The following is a 21445-nucleotide window of genomic DNA, read 5'->3' on the forward strand; positions in this document are numbered from 1 at the left end:
TTGTTATCATTGTCCATGTGTGTGCATGTGCAAATTAAGTCATAATCTTTTATTATTATTCTTGTATAATGTTGTGCTATTTATAAACATGATGTTTTTGATTTCCAACAATAAAAACTCTTCATTCATAAAAGAAAGTTATCATAAAAAACAAGTTGACATACTTTGGCAGTTTCCAGTTTGGCAGCGAATGAACATGTTGCAGTGGTGCCAAGAACCACAGAAAAAAGTTTGAAACTTGACTGTAGAAATGCACAGAGGGAAAAACTGTTATATTGAGGTGTCTTTCAATACGTTTGGCTGATGCTCTGTGAGAGTGAAACCAGCGTTGACTCATCAGCAGCTTCTCTGCAGTCTCACAAAGTGCCCTACAAACCTCTGCCTTCGCTCATCCTCCCCGTAGAGCCGCCAAAAGGAGAACTTTTCTATTAGTCTTAGTTAACTAAAAATGTCCCTTGGAATTTGCTATCTCTGAGCTGGCCTACCTCAGTATTCTTGACTTATTCATAGCTTGATCATAGACTGGTAGAGGCAAATTTGTGTACAGGGCAATTTTAATGAAAGGGATTGCTCAGAATAAATCTAGACTGAGTTGTTTCTCAACTGTCAAAGCAAAATGCTCACACAGGGATGAGAAAAGGAAGCGACAGAGAGACTTCAGACAGACTACCTCAGCTCCACATGAGCTAGACGAAGCCAATGACCTAGCCAAATGCCTGCTTTGTGTGACAACAATGCTGGGGATTTGGATTCATCTGAAATATGCTTTCTCTCTCTCTCTCTCTCTCTCTCTCTCTCTCTCTCTCTCTCTCTCTCTCTCTCTCTCTCTCTCTCTCTCTCTCTGTTTCTCTCTGAGCCCAGGTCTCTTTCTTGCTGTCACCTCTTTGTTCATTTATCTCATGCTGTTTGTGCGATGACGTGATAAATTCTAGGCTGTCATAGCACCTTCATTTGCCCCTTCATTAGTTCTTTCCAATGAGAATAGGCTAAACAGAAGGAAGTGGAGATGGTTTCTGTCAAAATTGGGTTCTTTGTGTCAGAAGTGCAGTCATGAGATCGAGATTAAGAAAAAGGGCAAAGGTAAAGCCTTGGCTAACAAATGAAAACGAAAGGTTGTAAACTGAAGATTTTTTTCTCTTTTTCCATGTATAATGACATTTTCTTGAATTGTAGTAGGCCCAGGTACATTTGAGCCTAAATAACTTTCGATAATCTGTTACTTGCTGTTCAATTACAGGTGGTTCAGTAAACTCTTCCTACATTTCCGATGCCTCAAAACACTCTAGAGCTGCACAATTTAATTGAAATATTACAATCTTGATTCAAACAAACACCTGTCCTTAGTTGACATCAATTCGGCTATGTCTTAACCTTTTACAAGTGCGATCACAGCGAACATTCAAATCTGCATTGATGCTGCCGCTGACCCAGAGAGAGCAGTTGTCATGTATTGGTATGAAACAGCTTCACTAACAGTCTTTTCAACCACATTATTTATTTCTTTATTTGTTCATGTCCCAAAGGCCCTTTATGTTTACAGGCCCAAACAACAACCTACATCCACCTACCATGCCCGAATTTAATAGAGAAATAGAAGTAGGAATAAATGAATGTCTGTACATGTTACTCCTAACAGAGGGAAATCTTAACCGAGATCCTGGTTAAAAACTGAAACTCAAAGTAGAGAGGATGGGAACTAACCATTAAGATGAATTTGGCTTTTCTACTGCAATACCTGGCGATTAAACTGGATGGGTCTGCTGAATTCCTAAAATCTTACTACCAGTATTAACTATTTTTTCTAGTATTAACTTTGCCTTCACACTAAGACTGCCATACCAGCATAACAGCGAATGTTAAAACGGACTCCGTATAAGATTTGTAAAATAAAGTCATCAAGGACCGATCAACGTTAAACTTCTCTCCGTACACGTTGCTGGCTCACATTAAAATTCAGCTTGTTATCAATCACACATCCCAAATACTTATATTATTCAACAACTTCAACCTCCTTTAATAGTTGTTCTCTTTAAATCAATTTGATTACGCTTAAAGTCAATGAGCATGTCTTTCGTTTTAGACACATTTATTATGCATTGTCACACCGCTGAAAGAAATCATCTACGTCATTTTCTTCAGCACGGAGTAGGCTGACAATTGCTGAATCGTCAGCAAAGTTTGCCTGCTCCTGCAATCATCAGTATATAAAATATACAGGAGTGGAGAAAGGACACAATCCTGAGGGGACCCTGTGAATGAATACAACGCCTCTGGCAAACACACATTCATCCTTACTCTCTGGATTCAATCAGTTAAAAAGTCAAGGGTCCCACCAACGATAGTGAAATTAAAACCAAAGCTCAAAAGCTTCTCTACTAAAATGTGAGGTTGTATCGCATTAAAAGCGGATGAGAAATCAACAAATAAAATTCTAGCATGAGTCTTACTTCCTTCCAAATGCTTAAGTACCAAATTGAACAGAGTGGCCATAGCATCCTCTGCTCCACGCCTGGGCCTATAAGCAAACTGAAGAGGGTCAAAGGAATCTTCTACCTTTGTAAATAACTCTTTTTTTCAGCAATCTTTCAAAACTCTTCATAACTAAGGAAGTCAGAGCAATTCGCCTAAAATCATTTAGTGCTACTGGATGATTGGACTGGAATCTTCAGTCCACTTAATTATTTGTCTGTTATTACAATAATTTAAATAATCACAGAAATACTGGTATAAAAGTTTATAGCCCGGATATAAACATTGATGTAGCGATCAAATTAGAGTAAATCACCTTTTGAAAGTACTTTGAGGCTGCAAATAAAAATAGTGTCATTACATCATTCACATACATACGTGGCGAGGAGTGACTGGGTCCTACTTTATATTAAGTGTCTCTACTATGTACTAACATTGAAATTAATCATTTGATACAATGCACTTATTGTGTACATAATTTTTTTTTACATTCTTATATTTTGAAAATACCTGCATGTAATTACAGCTTTAATTACTTTCTGTAAATACATCTAAGGCTGCGTTCACACTGCAGGGGCTTAATGCTCAATTCCGATTTTTTGAAGAAAAATTGATTTTTTTGCAAGGCCGTTCACTTTTCCAATTAAATGCGACCTTTTGTGATCTCCTGTGTGAACGTGAATGTGAAATGACCCAGAAGTGACCCGCATGCGCGTAAGAGTACTCAACGGTCATAGTTGCCGTTTATCTCATTCCCGCCTACTTCAACACAGAATTATGACGTTTGTCGCATATCAATGACGTGCGGGTCGGATACATGTGACCTGGCCGTTCAGATTGAAGTCGCATTTCAAAAGATCGGATACATATCGGATTTGGACCACATACCCAAGTGGCCTGGGTCGCATTTGAAAAGATCGGATCTGTGTCGTTCAGACTGTCATGAAAAGATCAGATACAGGTCGCATAGTGGCAAAAAAAAACGGAATTGGGTCGTTTCAGCCTGCAGTGTGACCGTAGCTTAATACACTGTTGACCCTTCCCTTACACCTCAACCCACCCTTAAACCTATCCATACCACCACACCTGACCCTAACTTTACCCGTATCCCACCTCAGTAGCAGAAAAAGTGTTTTGCAATACAATATGTACACAATAAATACATTGTACTTTTTTTTTAAATGTAAATACATAGTAGTTAAGGTTGACACTTAAAGTGTGACCATTGACTGCCATAAAATGTATTTGTCATTGAATCAAGACATTTAAGACATTCATTCAAAAACACTGATTCATCCAGTAATGAAACAAGTATAGTCTTTGAGTGAGTCATTGAATCATTCATTCAAACCAATTTTTGAAAATGTTTTAAGAGACTAGAAAGTTTAACATTTTATCAGAATCTCTAATAAATAACATGTTAATTTTTTTTTTATTTGTCTATTCTGAATTTTGGGAGAGTCATAAGACTTCAGAATCCAGAATCGTGCAGCTCATTCATTCTCACACAAACTTGTGTAAAAACCTCAATGTTTGTTTTTACTGTGGCACCAGGAACAATTTTGCTGTGGTTTGGTAGCAATTTGTAAAACGCAACTGAATAAAATTATGTTTGGAGCAGGAAATATTAAATGGCCAAACAAGATATCTCATAATGTTTCTTTCTTACACAACACAGTGACTGATTTTACACTTTCTCATCCCTCACTATTTATGTCTATACACTGGAGTGCTGTTAAGGAAAGTAGGAAGACCGGGATAGGCTTGCATGTTATTGAAACTTCTCTTTGCTCTGCAGAATTAAAAATGTTTAAATGTGTTTAATGGTTCACTGACATAAAAAAGCCCTATAAAGTTAAAAACCAATAAATGTCTCTCAGATGATAGCAAACTACATCTTTTCCTCTCCCTTTATGCCTGAGGGAATTTTATGAACTATAAATGTTTTTATTTGTTGTTGCTCTGAAGCAGTGTTTGGGAGATTTGAAAGTGTGTACGTGTAGGAGTGTGTGTGTTTGTCCCATTTATTGGAGGCTGTCTAAGACAAGAGAGACACTTGAAGTCAGATGGGCTTTGGCTCTGCACAGTGTTGGAAACCAGACAGCCACTCTTGATAGATGTTGCTGATTGAGCCTTTTCATTCTCATTCAATAACTGGAATACAACTCAATAAGATCTCACTCTCAACTCAAAACTTCACTTTCTTCCACGCACACAAACACAGAAGGTTCTTGTCTCTCATGATCTTGAGAAAATTATCAACTTAAATTAGGGCTATATAAATATATAACATATTATAATATAAATTGTAATTAAATACATATTTTGACAAATCAAATTAGAATTCAAATTAGATTCAACTTTATAAAGCATTAGCATATAATGAATCAAATTAGTATGGTTAGTTGTAACTAATCAAATTATTATTCAAATACAGCATTCCTGTATGTCAAACAGTAAAAGCATGGCGCTTGCAACAGAAAAGTCATTGGTTTGATTCCCAGGGAATTGATCAAAATCTATACCTTCAATGCAATGCAAGTTGCTTTGGGTAAATGCATCTGCCAAATGTATAAAAGTAATTAATAAAAAAAATGTTCAACATCACTGTGGCTACCGATAACATAAATCATTGAATAGTCATTATAATAATTGGCCTTAAAAGGCATTTACTTTGTTTTATTTCCATATCACTGAAGCCAATCACTGGCCTACAGTCCACAGCAATACATTGAATTTGTCATTCTATCTGAGGCAGACTTGACAACCACCATGTTTTAAGTTAAATGTACTTCACTATTTAAAAACGTTTCTTGAGACTCCAGCATTCTGTTCCGATATTTTGCTGATCATCCAGTTGAATGGAGAAATGTGTCCTTAGTGAACAGCTCCTTATCCATTCAGTGCTGATTGGACAAATGCATGGACGTGATGTTTCAAGCATGAATTGCTTGGAAAGGAAAATTCCTTATAACAGAACTTGCCACGAGGCATAATTAATTACATTGGGGTTTTTCTTTATAGCATCGTTTTTTAGTTTTAGAAGTAATCCCACTAAATGAACGCATTAAATGGACAGACCTAAATTAGGCAATACTGTAACTGAGATTAATCCTCCAAATATCACCCTGACCCTACATATCAGTCATGTAAAAGTTGGGCAGTGTGCATGCCTGGAAAACCTCCCAAAGCTGAAAATTCACTTCAAAATACCTAAACCTGTCAATTTCTTTTTTCTTATTCCCATATACCCAAGCGAGGGAATCCATTTTTAAAATAATTCTTTCCTTTCTTTAAATTCTGATTATTATCTTGCCAAAAACAAGTGCATGAACAAGCATAAGTGTCTCTGTGTAATAAATCTTCCTTGCTTTTACAATGAGTGTTATTTGCATACTTGTGTGTTGTGTTTGCTTTATCTCTGTCAATCTGGTAAAATGACTGGAGACAAAGTGTCGCGTCAGGCTGGAGGAGGGGTGCCGAAACCAGTTGTCTGTGTTTATAGCTGCTCTGTTATCTTTGTTAGATAGAAGTTTGCAGACATCATGTCTCATCTGCCTGTGCTTTAGTTCTGGGGGTCTGTGTGTATATGTGTGGGTTTGTTTGAGATAGTTAGGACTATGTAGAAGTAAAGCCTGGAATTTTTCCACAAGAGGTCAAAATCAGGGCGTATAAACTAGATTGAGGCGTCTTCATTCTGTCCCTTAAGCTGTCTATTCCTTTTTTTCTCTTCTTATTCATCTTTTTTTCATCAGCATTGCAGCCCGTTTCTTGATTATTGTTTGGCCTTTTCCTGTCTCTTCTGAAGAAAAGTGGCGCTACTCAATGTAATTTCAGAAAGACTGTTTCTTCCATCTCATTTCACTAAATTGTGTGGTACATTTATGTTTCTCAGAGTGTTGTGATATGCATGTTGTTTCTGATTATTGCTTGTAAGGTGGTTACTAAAAGGAAAAAAAATTGGGGTTTTTTTGTGGTACAAAACTATATTTTGAGAGTATAATGCCAATATGCAGTCCTCTTCCAGTCCTGGAAAGTTTGAAACGTTTTACTGTACCATATAAATGTCAAAAAAGCAAATAAGATATTCACAAATTGTTCACAATAGCAGTTTTTTTACACAATATGGACTGAAAAGTTCCTACAATTGTTTTAAAACAGTTCCAGTCAATGCTGATTAATTATTGTCATGTTATGGCTGATGTTAAAAATGGATGTAAACCACTAAACACATCAATATTTTGTCAATGTCAAACCAATGTTCATCGCAACTTTTGATTTTGAGATGAATACTTTAATATGTGAGAATCAAGAAAAGTTGTCCAGAAAAAGTATTAAAGAAATCGCCTCTTTAAATGTGTGTATAACATTAATATCAGCTGAAAAATGCCCAATATGATCATACCAAAAAAAAAAATCACAAATACCACAAGAAAATAATGTCCTGATATGTTGTGAATTTCTATAACCACTTTGTTTTAATCAGACGCTATTTAATCTATGAGTTTTCATTCAATACTGACAATCTTAAAGGTCTGGTCAATATATTGGTGTGGAACATAGGAAACCAACAGTTAGACCAACAGATTAAAATATCCCCACATCATCACACACCCTTCACCATACCTAGAGATTGGCATGGGGTACTTTCCATAAGATCATCTTTCAGTGCAAATCAAACCAGCTATTAGGCTAACTGAAATAAAACCATGCCAATCTCTAGGTATGGTGAAGGGTGTGTGATGATGTGGGGCTTTTTTAATTCCAAAGGCCAAGGGAACTTTATCAGGATGCATATTATCCTGGATCCATGAAACAACTGGCCTTTAAAAATAAAAATCTGCCTGGCTCTATGGGAATTTAACATAGGGGTGTCCTGACTTATGCACCCTGTATTTTAAGGAAGAACATTTATTTATTTATGATACATTATTCATTCACAAAGAAAATTGGTGTCCTTAAAGGTTGGATTTTTCCTCATTTTTTAAATTAAGGCATTAAGATCAATTTCCAAAAGATGATTTTTTATTCCTCTTTTTAGGCAACTTTAGGATCGGTGTCTTAACTTATTCACATCACTGTAGGGTCAGATCGCCTCTAGTGCAGTTTCTAGAGTATTAATTAAAGCTGCCCTTTGACCTCATCCGAACCCAGGGGGGCTGTTTGAGCCTCAGGCATTGATTCAGTCTGCTGATGATTTGGCTTCCATTGCTCAGCCAAAAAAAAAACTTGAACTGTATTATTTTATGTTTCCTGGGGTACACCTATAATGTTGGTATGATTTTTACATCAAAAATAACAGGCATTTTTTCTACCCTGATTTTAGCCCTCTGCTTTGAACGCTCTATTTTAAGGGGCGCGTCTGCTTGTGAGACTTCAGTGTAAGTAACGCCCACTGCTTTGATTGGCTAACATCTTTGCGTATGAAATGGCATATAAAGTATTATATGTGGAATTCTCTCAAAAACGTTTAGCACGTTTTTACTATTACAGTTCTAATCTAATCTAAATCAGATTACTAATCGTGTAAAGTGTAGATTTTAGCATTATATTTAGATCTATAGCATCATATTTAGATCTTGGCATGAAAGGTTGCAGACAGTGGATGAGCATTGTAGCCAATCACAGACACGTTGAGCGCATGAATGCAGCGACCTCGTCATTGTAACTCGAATTCTGCACACTAACAAATGCTTTTATCATAACTAACAGTGCAAACACATTGTAAATAAGAGATTCATTGATTCTAACAGGAGTTTTAGTGAGAGTCCAGAACACTCATGCTGTTTGATTGACAGTTCCAGCGATTGTAAATGGAGCATTCTTTGATTGCTTTCTATATATAATTTAATATATGAATCATTATATATCAGAAATCACTGGTCACTGGTGATTTTGGTTAGACATGTACACATTATCTGTACATATCAAACGATCTGTAACAAAGCAATAGTGACACAGTAAATACTTTTTTACTCACATAAGCGTGTTGCGTTGTTCCTGTGAGATCCAATATAGTAGGCACAGCTTAGTTTTTTAATTTCAGGCGCTCTGCAAATCCAATACAACTACTGTGTTTTTCCACAGCCTGGCACTGCACAACATTTTGCACTCTTAAAAGGCATGTTTATCGCTTAGTTGCTTGATCCAATGTTAGTGTTACGTCTTTTATTTACCTACTTCGTGTTCGAATCAGTGGGCCAGTCTGCTGAATTTTAGGGTGATGTCACCAACCCGGGAAGAAGCTTGTTGTTGTCTCTACCAACGTTTGTTTTAGTCTTTAAAAGTCTATTTCTGTAAAAGAAAATATCTCCCTTTGCATTGAACTTTGAGCGTCGTAACTTTGCGGATGTTCTTTATGCTCAAACAACAACATTACACACAAACTAAAGATAAAAAAGTAAAATCATAATCAATACCTTTTTAACTGAGTGAGTGATTTTGGATGTCATTGTGGCAGAGCCTGAAAGGACACTGTTGGCCTTTGGGTTGTATGGAGGGCTTTATGTGAGATATGTCAGCTGGATTAAGAGTATAAAAAAGAAAGAATGATGGTAAGACAGAGGTGGAGGGAGACCGGGACATGTCCTTGCACCCTCCTTAGGTAGTCAGACAGCAATAAAAGCCCTTTAATTCAGTGTGAAATTGGGTTCGAGTGCAGATGTATGTATGCAGTGGATTTAATATAGTTCATTGGAATGTGCACTTATTTTGAATCACGGTGGTGGCATTCCATTGACTTCTATTGTTTTTATGCTGAGCTAATGATATTCTTGATCCATTTTCATTTACATTTTCATTAAGTGATTATTTAGTGCATTTATTAAGCCATTTTCCTCATGGGAGCTGTTGGCCAGTCTCCACAATGTACGTGATTTCAGGTTTTACTATCCTTGTGGCAGAGAAAAGCTGATCCACTCATGCAGACAGTCAGGAGAGATCTGTGTGGAGGTGGTTTGCACAGAAGTTGCAGCACCACAGGAGATGGAATTCAATCGGCCAATCATGAAGCCATATGAGCCCCCACTGTGTCCTGTCGTCCCCTCAGCCCCATCCCTCCCACTCCCTCTTTCTTTCTTCTCGTTTTCCTTTACCTGGTGGTAGAGGTCATGTCACAGGCTCCGGGTAACTCTGACTGTGCTGACAATGTGGACGAAAAAGAGCCGAACTACAAAAAAAAGTCTATTCAAGAGAAATCCATCGTCCTTGAAAGATAAATGAATGACAAACTCCACAAAAGAGAGTTTCTCTTTTACGTTTCTTGAATTCCGTCCCACTCTTTATCTCGCTCAGTCTTTTTTACCTAATTTTTGCTCTTGTTATATTTAGTTTGTTAATGTATTTTCAACAATGTTGTTCTCTCACTCCTGACCCTCTCTCAGCATGACATGAATAGAACGGTTCTATATTCTGTGACAATTCTATGAGTGATTTCTTAGATAATATTAATACAAGTTAATACTGTACTAATTAGCTTTAGTCAAATGAGATTTCAATTATCTCTTTATTCATGTATTTTCTTTCTTTATCTTTCATTTGCATTGTGGTTGCAAAGTGGAGTGTTGCAAAGCCAACTCTTTCTTTCCTCTTCAGTTATTTTAATCTCTGTAGTAGGGGTGGGCGATATGCAAGTAGACACAATTAACCGTCAGAAATTCGTCAACCAGTAGAGATTTGGACCATCTTCTCTATTGCGGTTACGCTTGCGTGATGTTGCTATACTGCATGGTCACGAAAGCTTATCGTTTGCATGCATTTTTTAAAACAAGTTATTTTGAAATGTTGAAACGCAATAGTTAGCAAAAAAGAACTCATTTGGCTATATGCGTGCGCTGATGGTTTCTGAGGGCTGTGAGATGTGTGCACATGAATCCGCTGCTAGAGTGCAGTACTGAACAGTTCTTTCTGCCCCTAATTGGGCTTCAACTGTTATACACATACTTGTGTGTCAAAATGGCAGTCTTAGCAAGTGTCCTCGTAAACACAATCATTTATGTCTTAAGTGAACGTAAACGGTGCATTTGTAACAGTATAGTGGATCCATGTATTTGGTCTTAATGCCACAATCGCCTAATAATCCTGCTGGCATCTGTGTCATTAATTTTAATCAAACAACCAAAAAAAAGAAAGAAATTTCTCAAAGCTCTTGACTGAATCCCTTTTGTCACACTTTAATAAGAATAAATGCTAACACTTTACAATAAGGTTCCTTAGTTAACAGTTAAATTTACTAACATGAAGTAACAATGACTAATACATTTGTAACAGTATTTATTAATCTTTGTTCATTTTAGTTAATAAAAATACAGCTGTTCATTGTTTGTTCATGTTAGTTCACAGTGCATTTACTAATGTGGTGATGGCGCAGTGGATAAGACACATGCCTTTGGTGTGAGAGACCCGGGTTCGAATCCACTGTGAGACACCAATGTGTCCCTGAGCAAGACACTTAACCCCTATTTGCTCCAGAGGCGTGCGACCTCTGACATATATCGCAATTGTAAGTCGCTTTGGATAAAAGCGTCAGCTAAATGAATAAATGTAAATGTAATGTTTACAAATACAAACTTTGATTTTAATGACATATAAAAGATTTTATTCTTAGTTCATGTTTACTTGGTAGTTAACTAATGTTGACTAATGAACCTTATTGTAAAGTGTTACCAAATAGATGTATATTTAATTTACACAGTGGAGTTATGCAGTGTTTTTCTATACATTTGATTACATTATACAATTTATTTAGGCTAGTATTTCTAATTTCTAGTGCTTAAAGTTTTTCAGATATACTCTGTTTCTTTGTTCTATTGTAGTCTGTTGTCCTATTGCTTGTAGTATTATTATTAGTATACGTTTTTTGTGTATTTTTTGAATTTTGAAATTAGTGATAAGAATTATGAAATTTCAATGGTATACATTTTTTTGATGATATAAAACCCTTATTTAAAGCAAAAATAACTATGAGATATATATTGTTAACGATAAATAAAATAATATTGTAAGTCTGTACTATTTTGTTTAAAAAATTTGGAAATAAAACCCTAAAGACTAAAATCAATCATTATTAATATTACGAGAGATTTTATCCATCACAACTTTATAATGTACAATATAAAACAGATATTTATTTTGAGATTTGCTAAAGCAGCGTTGTTCAAATATTGTCTTGAAAGATTAAAATAGGAGAAATGAGTGAGCACAATTATTTATCAACTTTTATGTGCTTGGCTTGCGCTCACCAATCTATATCGTTTGATTTTCAAGAGTGTTTTCGATTAAATCCTGATCAATTCTTTAATTAGCAATAGGCAGTGAAAGTAAATGTCTTTTGCTTTGCTGTGTTAGTGCTGGTCCTGTCATTATGTCCTGCCTGACCCTTTTGTGCTATAGTCTGAATTGATTTCACTATAATTTTGTTTTCAGAGGAAGGGATACAACTTGCTCATAATGGTTTTGACAAGCAATGTAGACTCAATTCTGAGGCAATTTGCATCACTAAATCATTTATATGATGTTGTTTTTTCCAGACCCACAAAAAAGGCTAAATGAGCTGCTTCTGTTATACTGCTGAATATTTGATGATGGAGATAAAACACAAAAAACAAAAATGAAAGTGTCACTGGCACATTTTCTCATTCCTCTTTCTCTAATTATTCTGTCTACCATTTACATTTTTAATGAAGCTATAAAGTATGAGAGATTGTGCAGTTTTGAGAATAATAAAAGTACGATTAAATTATTTTTCAATATACAACAGTCCAGCAAACACTGAAGAATGGCAGTATCGTTCTGATGGAATATCATATCGTGGAGTTTATATAAGTTACGGTTGAGTCTGTTGTTATAAGCCTATAAAGACTCCAAACACAACCGATTATAGAGATCTTATTGCTAACATGCACTTGCAGTGATTAAACTGAACCAGGGGGCTTTCAATGCCAGATTTGTTAACATCTTAATACGGTATGTGGTTTGCGTCCAATTGCTCTCTTCAACCGCTCTCTTTTCTCCATTCATGTATTGCGTTGCATGTCAACTGCTGGCTATTCTAGGTGTTCAACACAGCTGTCACCCCTCAGGAAGCAGAAAAGGAACAGCGTGTCCTATTGGGCTTTCCAACAACCTTCTCACTGTGTTAATGCTTTTCAGATAATGTATGTCTTCACTGAAACCTTATGAGAATGGGATGTCTTCCTATCGGGAAGGGATATTATGAGATGGCATGATAGACTAGGAGGATAAAAGGTTAAAGAATAACAAGGTTTGTTTTAGATCAGTGGCGTGTGGTAGCCCGTCTCCGTTTTATGTTGTCGTTGTTGTTTTTTCTGTATAAATCCATGTTGCAGATTCATTTGATATTTTTTAACCATGACTTTTCATCTGTACTTTCCCCCGTCACATTCATACCACGTGACCTCTATGAAACCGCAATGTTCTCATGGGAGGTAAAAGAGACGCTGCCTTCTTATGAAACTGTATCTGCTAATGTGGCCACTGGACAGTGTTACTTGATAAAAATGTCACTTTACACACTATATGAGCTATGTTTTGTTTTTATTTTAGTACTGACAATTATTGTTGTCGTTATTTATTTATTAATGTAGGCACTGCCTCCTTTGCCTCCTTGGATGAAACACCCCTGCTTTAAGGTAAAGTCTCACTAGTGAATAATTCTCTGAGATTTTGCATATAAATATCAATAGTCAATACTTTAGTGAAGTCACCTTTTTTAACCCAAGCCGCTTTCTGTTGGTAAATGGCAAATCTACAAACCCATTGCCAAATCTGCGTGACCTCTTAAATTTAAGCCCTCATTATGCTTCTGCGTCAACTCCATGGCGTAGCTACACCGTCACTCCTACGGCGTCGTGGCCGTTTTATGGTTCTGCGTCAGGTTGTGTTGCATCGCGGTGCATCTGACCAATCACAGCCCTTGTGGTCTGCGTCACCTCGTAGTTACAATTTTTTGGAGGTGCACGTTGAGCTACGGCGGAGGGGTTTGCGGCGACGCAGAGGGGTCTGCGGGGGTACGCTGTCGATTCGACGCAGAAGCATAAAACAGGCTTTAGTCTCTGGCCAATATAAGTGACCCCTGAAGTACACACAACTGCAGCCAATGACCTCTTTCTTTCGATTGCTTCGTCTTTCTCTTTCACTCAAGCACACTAAGTATTTCACTGTCCACTGTAGCTACTGGCCTCCTCGTCTGTATGAGTCACTGCAAACACGTTCAATTTTCAGTTCACTTGCTCTTCTGATAGACTCCAACTGTGAGGGTTCATCTAAACTGACAATCACTGCACCTCCTCTACCCCTCCTGTTCACTTTCTTTTCTTCTTTAATCCTCCTAGGGGAGTTTTGCCAACTCTGACCACAACCTTGAAATTAAGCGCCCACCACCCCTAATGCAATGCCTTTCTCTAGGCAAATGTGTATATAGGGAAACCCAGGGCATTAAGGCATGAGGTTTTGAAAAAATAAATGACCTTAAAAAAAATCTCCTTAAAAGTTGAGAGAATAATATAAATATAAAGCCGTGTATTCATTTATTTGGCAGTAGTAAGGTAACACTGTATCTAACCATATTAGTTTCTACAATCTTTCAGATTTTAATATAATATATCTGTTTGCATTAAAAGTGAAAATATTGCACTAATTTTCCTGTCAGAAGATGCAAAAATGGAAACCAAGTGACGGACAAAATTTCCTGTCGCTTTTCATGGCTGGATGATAAAAATCAGATTTACATGGAAGAGATAACTTTTATTGCTTGAAGCTTTGTCCTAATCAGCTGTGAAGCAAGTGTTATGCAAGTATCATATTACTCTGTCTTGAAAAGTCTTATCCCTTGCTAATAGAAATATGAGAAATTGCACTGTAACTGTAATCTCATTACTGTTTGTCACTCTCAAGATTGCTGTTTATATCAAGATTAAAGATAAGTGGAACTGATAGAATAAAACTATCATTTATTTTCATCCTTAAAACTTGAACTTTTATATGTAGTAAAACATAAAGGGTGGGAAATGAAAATATTCTGAATAGTAGAAATTGCCCACGCATTGATGAGTGGTTCACAAATTTTAGTGGTGCTTTAATGTACTTATTTTTGTAATAATAAAAGGAGATTGTATAATTGTTTGCATTGTCACCCTCATCATCGAAGGTGCATTTTTTTTTTCAATAGTGGATCTGCTGTGTAGAAAGTTATTATTCTCATGGTAACATTGAAACGGCACAATTTATCATTACTTCCTCAAAAAAAAGATGTGTTTGTGAAACAAAGCTCCATATTTCCAAATTGGACTTAAACCCATAACAATATGGTGTAACTGGCCCATTCTCAGGGATTACTAAGACTTGGCGACAAGGCATTGCAGGCTATCATTAGCTAGGCGTTCAACAGATGTGTCTGTCTGCCGCATGCTCTCAGCTCCCTGTCAATACCTGCACTTAACGGTGAAAACAGATGTTCTTCTTCCATTCCTCCTCCCACGTTGAGTGTCACCTGCGTCTTAACAAGCTGTTTGTCGCTAGTGCTGCAGGGGGCTGGGTGGGATATTCTGGTGTCTGTGTTCGTTAGCTGCCTCTAAATCTTGCTCACACCTGGATTCCTAGTCACCACTGTTTCTCTGTGTGACAAACATAGGAGAGAAGTGAGGCTTCAGCTAAGGCAATGAGAGGGCTTCTCGGCTAATCTCAAAATAGAAGTGATTGGCAAGTTCATCAAAGAGATTACTTGGAATTAACACCCTAAACACAGTAATGCTGCCTACTCACTGGCTATGAGTTTGTGTGCGTCTTATGTATTATCAGTATATGTTCATTTTAAAATATTTTTTAAATTGTGTGTGTGTGTGTGTAAACTACCATTCAAAAGTGTGGTGTCAGTATGATTTTTAATGTTTTAATGATCAATTTTCAATACAATACTTTAACAGTTATTTTTATTATAAAATAAAATAAACAAACACCAATACGAAAGTAAAGCGGCAGCTCCTCACGGACAACTGGACGACTGCTCAGTAACACTTGAGCTGTTTGCCACATTCCCCCATCGCCCCTCTCTGGTTAGGGTGTACTCTCGAGACTGTGCTCTTCTCCCCCGGGGCCCATCATGGCGGCCGCTGCAGGACGAGGCGAGAGAAAAGGTGACGGAAGGATGAGGAGAGACGGAAACGAGGGTGGAAAAAAATCCTGGGTCCGGTTCTCAAAACGCACTGCCATCTGGTCCTCCACCAGCTGGGTGAACTCCTCCGCGATGCCTGGCGGTGGCGCTGTATACCCCTCGTTGGACGGCCCTCTGACTCCTCCGACGCCTGGTGGATGCCAATGGCCCCCCCTGCTCCGGGCAGCTGGCAGTGAGTCCCCCGTTCCCTGCTCCTCTCCATCATGGTAGATGGCAACAGGCTTCGGCCTACAGCAAACGGTGGCGACTCCTCCCCTCGCTCACGGACGGCAGCCGTCCGTCCAGAACCCAGGCGGATCGCAGCTAATTTTTTCTCTAAGGCAAGTCAGTCCAGCCCAACGCCTCTATCGCCCATGGCGGCAGACTCTGCTCAGCCCGTGGCACCACGGATTTCCCACAGCATCGAGGGTTCTTGTCGCGTTCCTCCTTCCTCCCGGGTTTTCGGCATTAATGTAACGAGGAGGCGGGAGCCGTCGAACGCTCAAAATAATACTTTAATTGTAAAATAAACAAACAACAAACGGACGACTGCCGCTTAAACTAAAACAAAAAACATATAAATACATAAATGGTCCAACCCTGGTCCTCTCTCATCCTTCACCTTTTATCCTTCTGGATGTCCTCTGTGAGACTCTAGAGTCACTTGTGTCTTTGCTAAATATATTTATAAGAAATATATATAATTTCTTTAAAAAAAACATACTGACCCCAAACTTTTGAAGGGGTAATTTATATAGTTAATATTTAACTTAATATTTAAATATTTCGAAGAAAATAATTTGGAATTGCTTGATTTCGAACATCCTATTGTATGTCATGTTTATTTCCTTGGCCAATATCTTTGTTCGTTTGTTTTGTTTTTTGTTATTTTTGCTGTGGTAGATAGAAAACCCTTGCATGCCTATTTACTGCACATGACCTTATACTTAACAACTCGGCATATTACTCTTGGTTGAACATACCCATTCGTCATACAGCAGAAGGCTCCTAGCAGCTCTTATGTTAAATTGTTACTTTACGTGACGTGATGTTAAGGTAACTCATACTCTGAAATTGTCCTCTGCATTTAATCCATCCATGTTTGTGCACACACATTAGCAGCAGTGAGTAGTGATGAACACACACACCCAGAGGTGCCTTGCTCAGGGGCACCTCAGTCGTGGGTATTGAGGATGGAAGAGAGCGCTGTTCATTCACCCACTTTTTCCTGCTGGTTTTGAGAATCGAAGTCTGACTCTCTAACCTTTAGGCTAATCTAACTATTAGATTTTTTTCTTCCTGCTGAGCAGTGGTAATCATAATACACTAAATCCAGACATTGTCACTGTGCTAAGAATGACTGCCATCAAAATGAATTTGAATTTAGATTCAATTTTAAGCATAGTGGCCTATACTATGTATTCTGGGGCAATAAAGGTGACTGATGCTTAAAAAACTGCTGTAAATCCGATACAGATTTACATTAAAACAACATCATCATGTTCTTAAACTCTCCTTCTATCTAAAGGATTTGACTATTTATACGAAGAGGCTAATCTGACACTTAAGTCTTGATTTTTCAAGCTGTTGTGATTTGTTTTGAGTCTTCATTATGCTGTTCCATTGAGGTTCTCTCAAACCCATTTTTTCATCATTCATATCCTTCTTCAACTGTTCTTGTTCTCTTTATCTCTTTATCTTTATTTCTCCATTCACTCGTCTGACAAGGGCTTTTGAAGCTAGGTCATGAGAGCATATAATAATGCCATTATGATTCACTGATCTTCTACTGGAGCAAATGGCCCCTCCTTCCTTGAGCGAGCCACTTTTTAAAACCAACAGCGCCGACGACGATTAGCCTCGCTCTGTCCTGGCTAATGAGTTCCTTGTTAAAGTTTAATGTCTGTGTTCCACTGCAGTCAAGAATTTTAAGTGCCGGCTCCGACTCTCTTCTGGGGAAGTATGCCACGTTGGGCTGTTGTTTGTGAGCATGTTGATGATGCTCTTAGTTTTGCACTTACAAACATGTCCCAGTTCTTTGGCCTGAGGGCTGGAGCTTAGAGGATTATTATAATTGCTTAGAAACTTTTAATCTCAAAGTGTGTGTTAAGCACACTATTCCTCTATTACTTATTGTTAGTCAGTAATTCTTCTTTGTTTTTTTATAAATTGAGGGATTGTAAAGACTTGCAAGATTGGATATGTGGGTAATATGTCTCAGTTTTATATTCTAAATGGACAGTTCACCCAAAAATGCAAATCCTGTCATTATGATGTTATTCCAAACCTGTATGACTTTGTTTCTTCTGGCGAACACAAAAGATAATATTTTGAAGAATCTTTCAGCTCTTTGCTTGTACAATGAAAGTCAATGGTGTCTAAACAACATGGCATCCCACTTACAGTTGTGGTCAGAATTATTGACACCACTGCTAAATATGATCAAAGATGGCTGTAAAAATAAATCTGCAATGTTTATCCTTTTGATTTCATTCAAAAAAATATAGAAACATTCATTTAAGTAAAAGATTTGAAAGTAGGGGGTAAATCACATTATGAAATAAATGCTTTCCTCCTTTTTCTCCTATAATACCTGATGAGTTTGGAGAACACCTGTCAAGAGATCAGAGACAATTCCTCCATACAGACTCTCTCCAGATCCTTCAGATTCCCAATTCAACCCAATCATTTTCTATAGGGTTCAGTTTAGGGGACTAGGATGGTCATGGCAGAAGCTTCATTTTGTGCTCAGTGATACATTTTTGTTTATTTTGATAAAGTTTGTTTTGGACCGTTGTCCCGATGGAAGATCCAACCGCGGCCCATTATAAGATTTCTAGCAGAAGCAGTCAGGTTTTGATTTTTTATATGTTGGTATTTGCTAGAATCCATGATACCATGTATCTGAACAAGAAGTCGAGGACCTTCAGCAAAAAAATAGGCCCACAACATTAAAGATCCAGCCGTATATTTAACCGTAGGCATGGGGTACTTTTTATGCCTGTTTGCACCGAACACATCTTGTGTGTTTGCTGCCAAAAAGCTCTTTTTTAAAGTTTCATCTGACCATAGAATCCGTTCCCCTTTTGAAGATCCAGTCGAGTCTGACAACTGAATATGCTGGAGTTTGTTTTTGGACGAGCGAGGAGGATTTTTCTTGAAATCCTCACAAACAGCATGTGCTGATTTAGGTTTGTTTCATTTTTTTTTATATATATACTTTCCGACCCCAAGACTCAACTAATTTTTGCAATTCTCCATCTGTGATCCTTGGAGAGTTTTTGGCTACTCATCCTCCTCTCCGTGGAGAGACAATATAGACACACGTCCTCTTCCTGGCAGATTCATAACATAGTTGATTGGAACTTCTTAATTATTGCCCTGATGGTGGAAATGGGAATTTTCAATGCTTTAGCTATTTTCTTACAGCCACCTTCTATTTTGTGATGCTCAACAATCTTTTGCTGCACATCAGAACTATATTCTTTGGTTTTACTCATTGTGATGGATGATTAAGGGAATTTGGCCTTTGTGTTTCCTCATATTTAAACTCCTGTGAAACAAGAAGTCATAGCTATACAATTTCTTGTTCCTACCTGGTGTGCTGAAAAATTTAAATATTAATGGGAATATACTTCAGAGATATTTTACTCATAAAAAATTCTAGTGGTGCCAATAATTGTGGACAACGTGTTCTGGAGAAAAACATTTATTTCATAATGTGATTTTACCCCCACTTTCAATTCTTTCTAAATGAAAGGTTCGATTTTAGCACATTTTTTGAAAGAAATGTCAAAATAATAAACAATGCCGATTTTTTATAGCCATCATTTACCTGGGATTCCAATAATTCTGACCACAACTGTACTTTCATTTAATGCAAACAAAACACAGAGACATTTTTTTTTATGTTTGGGTGAAATATCCCTTTAGGGATTGTCTAACCAGTTTCTAGTCTGCTACTCTGATATGTTTAATCTTTGTCATCCTCCTCAAAATGAAGCTTGAGCTATTTAGTGCGGAAATAATGTTTGCAGTCAGAGTGCATTTTAATTTAGGCCATTATGGCATTTGAAGCAGCCGTTGGGTGGAAACATGTCATATACAACTTTGATTTTTATTTAACTCTCACTTTCTCAAGTTCAGCTGTGAAATTTTCCAGTAAAGATTTCCAGTAAAAATGTATATGGAAACGTGGGCAGATTTTACACAAATGAAGGTGTCTGGCAAGTGAATCATCTTTTGCATGTCTGCACAAACATTCAGCATTCTCATAAATGTATAAAATATGTGCCCTTTTTCTCATCTCTTAGTGATAATGCTGGAGTGAGGGGACACAGAAGATCTATATGATCTTTTGGATGTGAAGTTCCACAAGCTGCTGAGTAGACAAGATCAAGGAAGACTGGAAGACAAGCGAAGAAGTGAAGGAAGGAAGGACGGAAAGAAGGAAGGAAGGAGTTGGTTGGACTGGCTGAAGGGGGAAAAAGAAGGGCTGGATGCTAGCCTCTATTTATTCTAGAAGTTCCCAGGTTCCTCAGAGATGGCCTCCAACTTCAATGACATTGTCAAGCAGGGCTATGTCCGCATGCGGAGCAGGAAACTGGGGGTGAGTAGTAATTAATAGCTTTTAGTGCACTTGATCTTGATTTTTTTTTTTTTTTCAACTTGTCTTTTCAGGTAAAATTATTTTTATTTCTTTTAGTTTTCTTGTTTCAGTTTTAGTTTTAATAATCAATTTAGTTATAAAATATTTGGTGTAGGATTTACTTTGAAACAATTTCATTGAATACAAAGAAAGTAATACAAAGTAATACAATAATACGTTGAATTAAACATGAAATTTTGAAGTTGAAATACCGATGTAATATTTTGCTGTAAAATGTACTCCAATAATCTTTTTGTTTTATTTACAACAATAATTCTTTTTAGGGTAGCATTCAAATTTTAGTGGTATAAAATTCTCAGCACAGTCCCTATTGCTATCTTGTAGCATTTAGTGAATTAGCTTATTATTATCTTATAGCGTATTTTTATTATTATGCCATGTTGAAACATTTATTTTAGTTTAAGTTTTTCACAATTATGATGTTATTTTTATTTTTATTTTTTAATTTATTTTTGTTTTAAATATTTTCCTGTGTTTGTTTGTATTTCCGTTAATAATTATGCTGGAGCCAAACATTATATATCAGTTTGTGTGTTGGTCAGCATTTGCTTTAATGGTGTGTGATAGGCAAGGTAATGAAAGCGTTGCTGTATTTGGCATCAAAATATCCAAGTATTGCTTATCGTTTCGTTCAGATCAGTCTAGACGTCTTAGACAAAATATTGGCTTAGTTTTACTGGATAATTGTATGTTTTTGAAGAGATTGAGCAAATGATTCCCTTGGAATATGCTTGTGAACCAATAATGCTGCAGGACGAAGGGGGACTACATTTACACTATAACTTAACCTCATCTCTGGCCTGGAGACCTCATTACAGCTTTACAATCTTCCGCTGACAGGAGCTTCAGCCTCACAGGGTCTGAGAGCATCTCCTCTGCTGTCCCAGTTAGTTACACTTACATAAGTTTTTTTTTTTTGCCTCTGGAAAAATCTCATTCTTTCTTCATTTTCTTTTTGTCATTTTACTTGTCATTTTTCATTAGTATTTCATTCTGTTTGTCTCTTGCTTTATTTGCATTACAATCACTTTCCATTACGAGTTTTCCTGCTCTGCATATGCTTTTATGATTACAAGCATATGTTTTTAAACTATTTCACTGCTGAAATCAATCTGGATGAACCGCATTAATGTTTCAGA

General features: G+C 37.1%; 1 protein-coding gene across 1 annotated transcript in view; it reads left to right on the plus strand.

Annotated features, from left to right (window-relative positions):
* Positions 1-21445, plus strand: part of dok4 (docking protein 4) — a 48080-nt gene that overhangs the window by 9539 nt on the left and 17096 nt on the right. The window contains exon 2 of the mRNA XM_077228433.1: positions 19951-20246. Coding sequence (XP_077084548.1) covers positions 20181-20246 — 66 coding nt within the window. The 5' untranslated portion in view covers positions 19951-20180. The remainder of the gene's footprint in view (positions 1-19950; positions 20247-21445) is intronic.

This window comes from Siphateles boraxobius, unplaced genomic scaffold (assembly GCF_051911475.1).
Source record: "Siphateles boraxobius isolate OS27281-9 unplaced genomic scaffold, OSU_SipBor_1 130, whole genome shotgun sequence".
In the NCBI taxonomy this organism is placed as follows: Eukaryota; Metazoa; Chordata; class Actinopteri; order Cypriniformes; family Leuciscidae; genus Siphateles; species Siphateles boraxobius.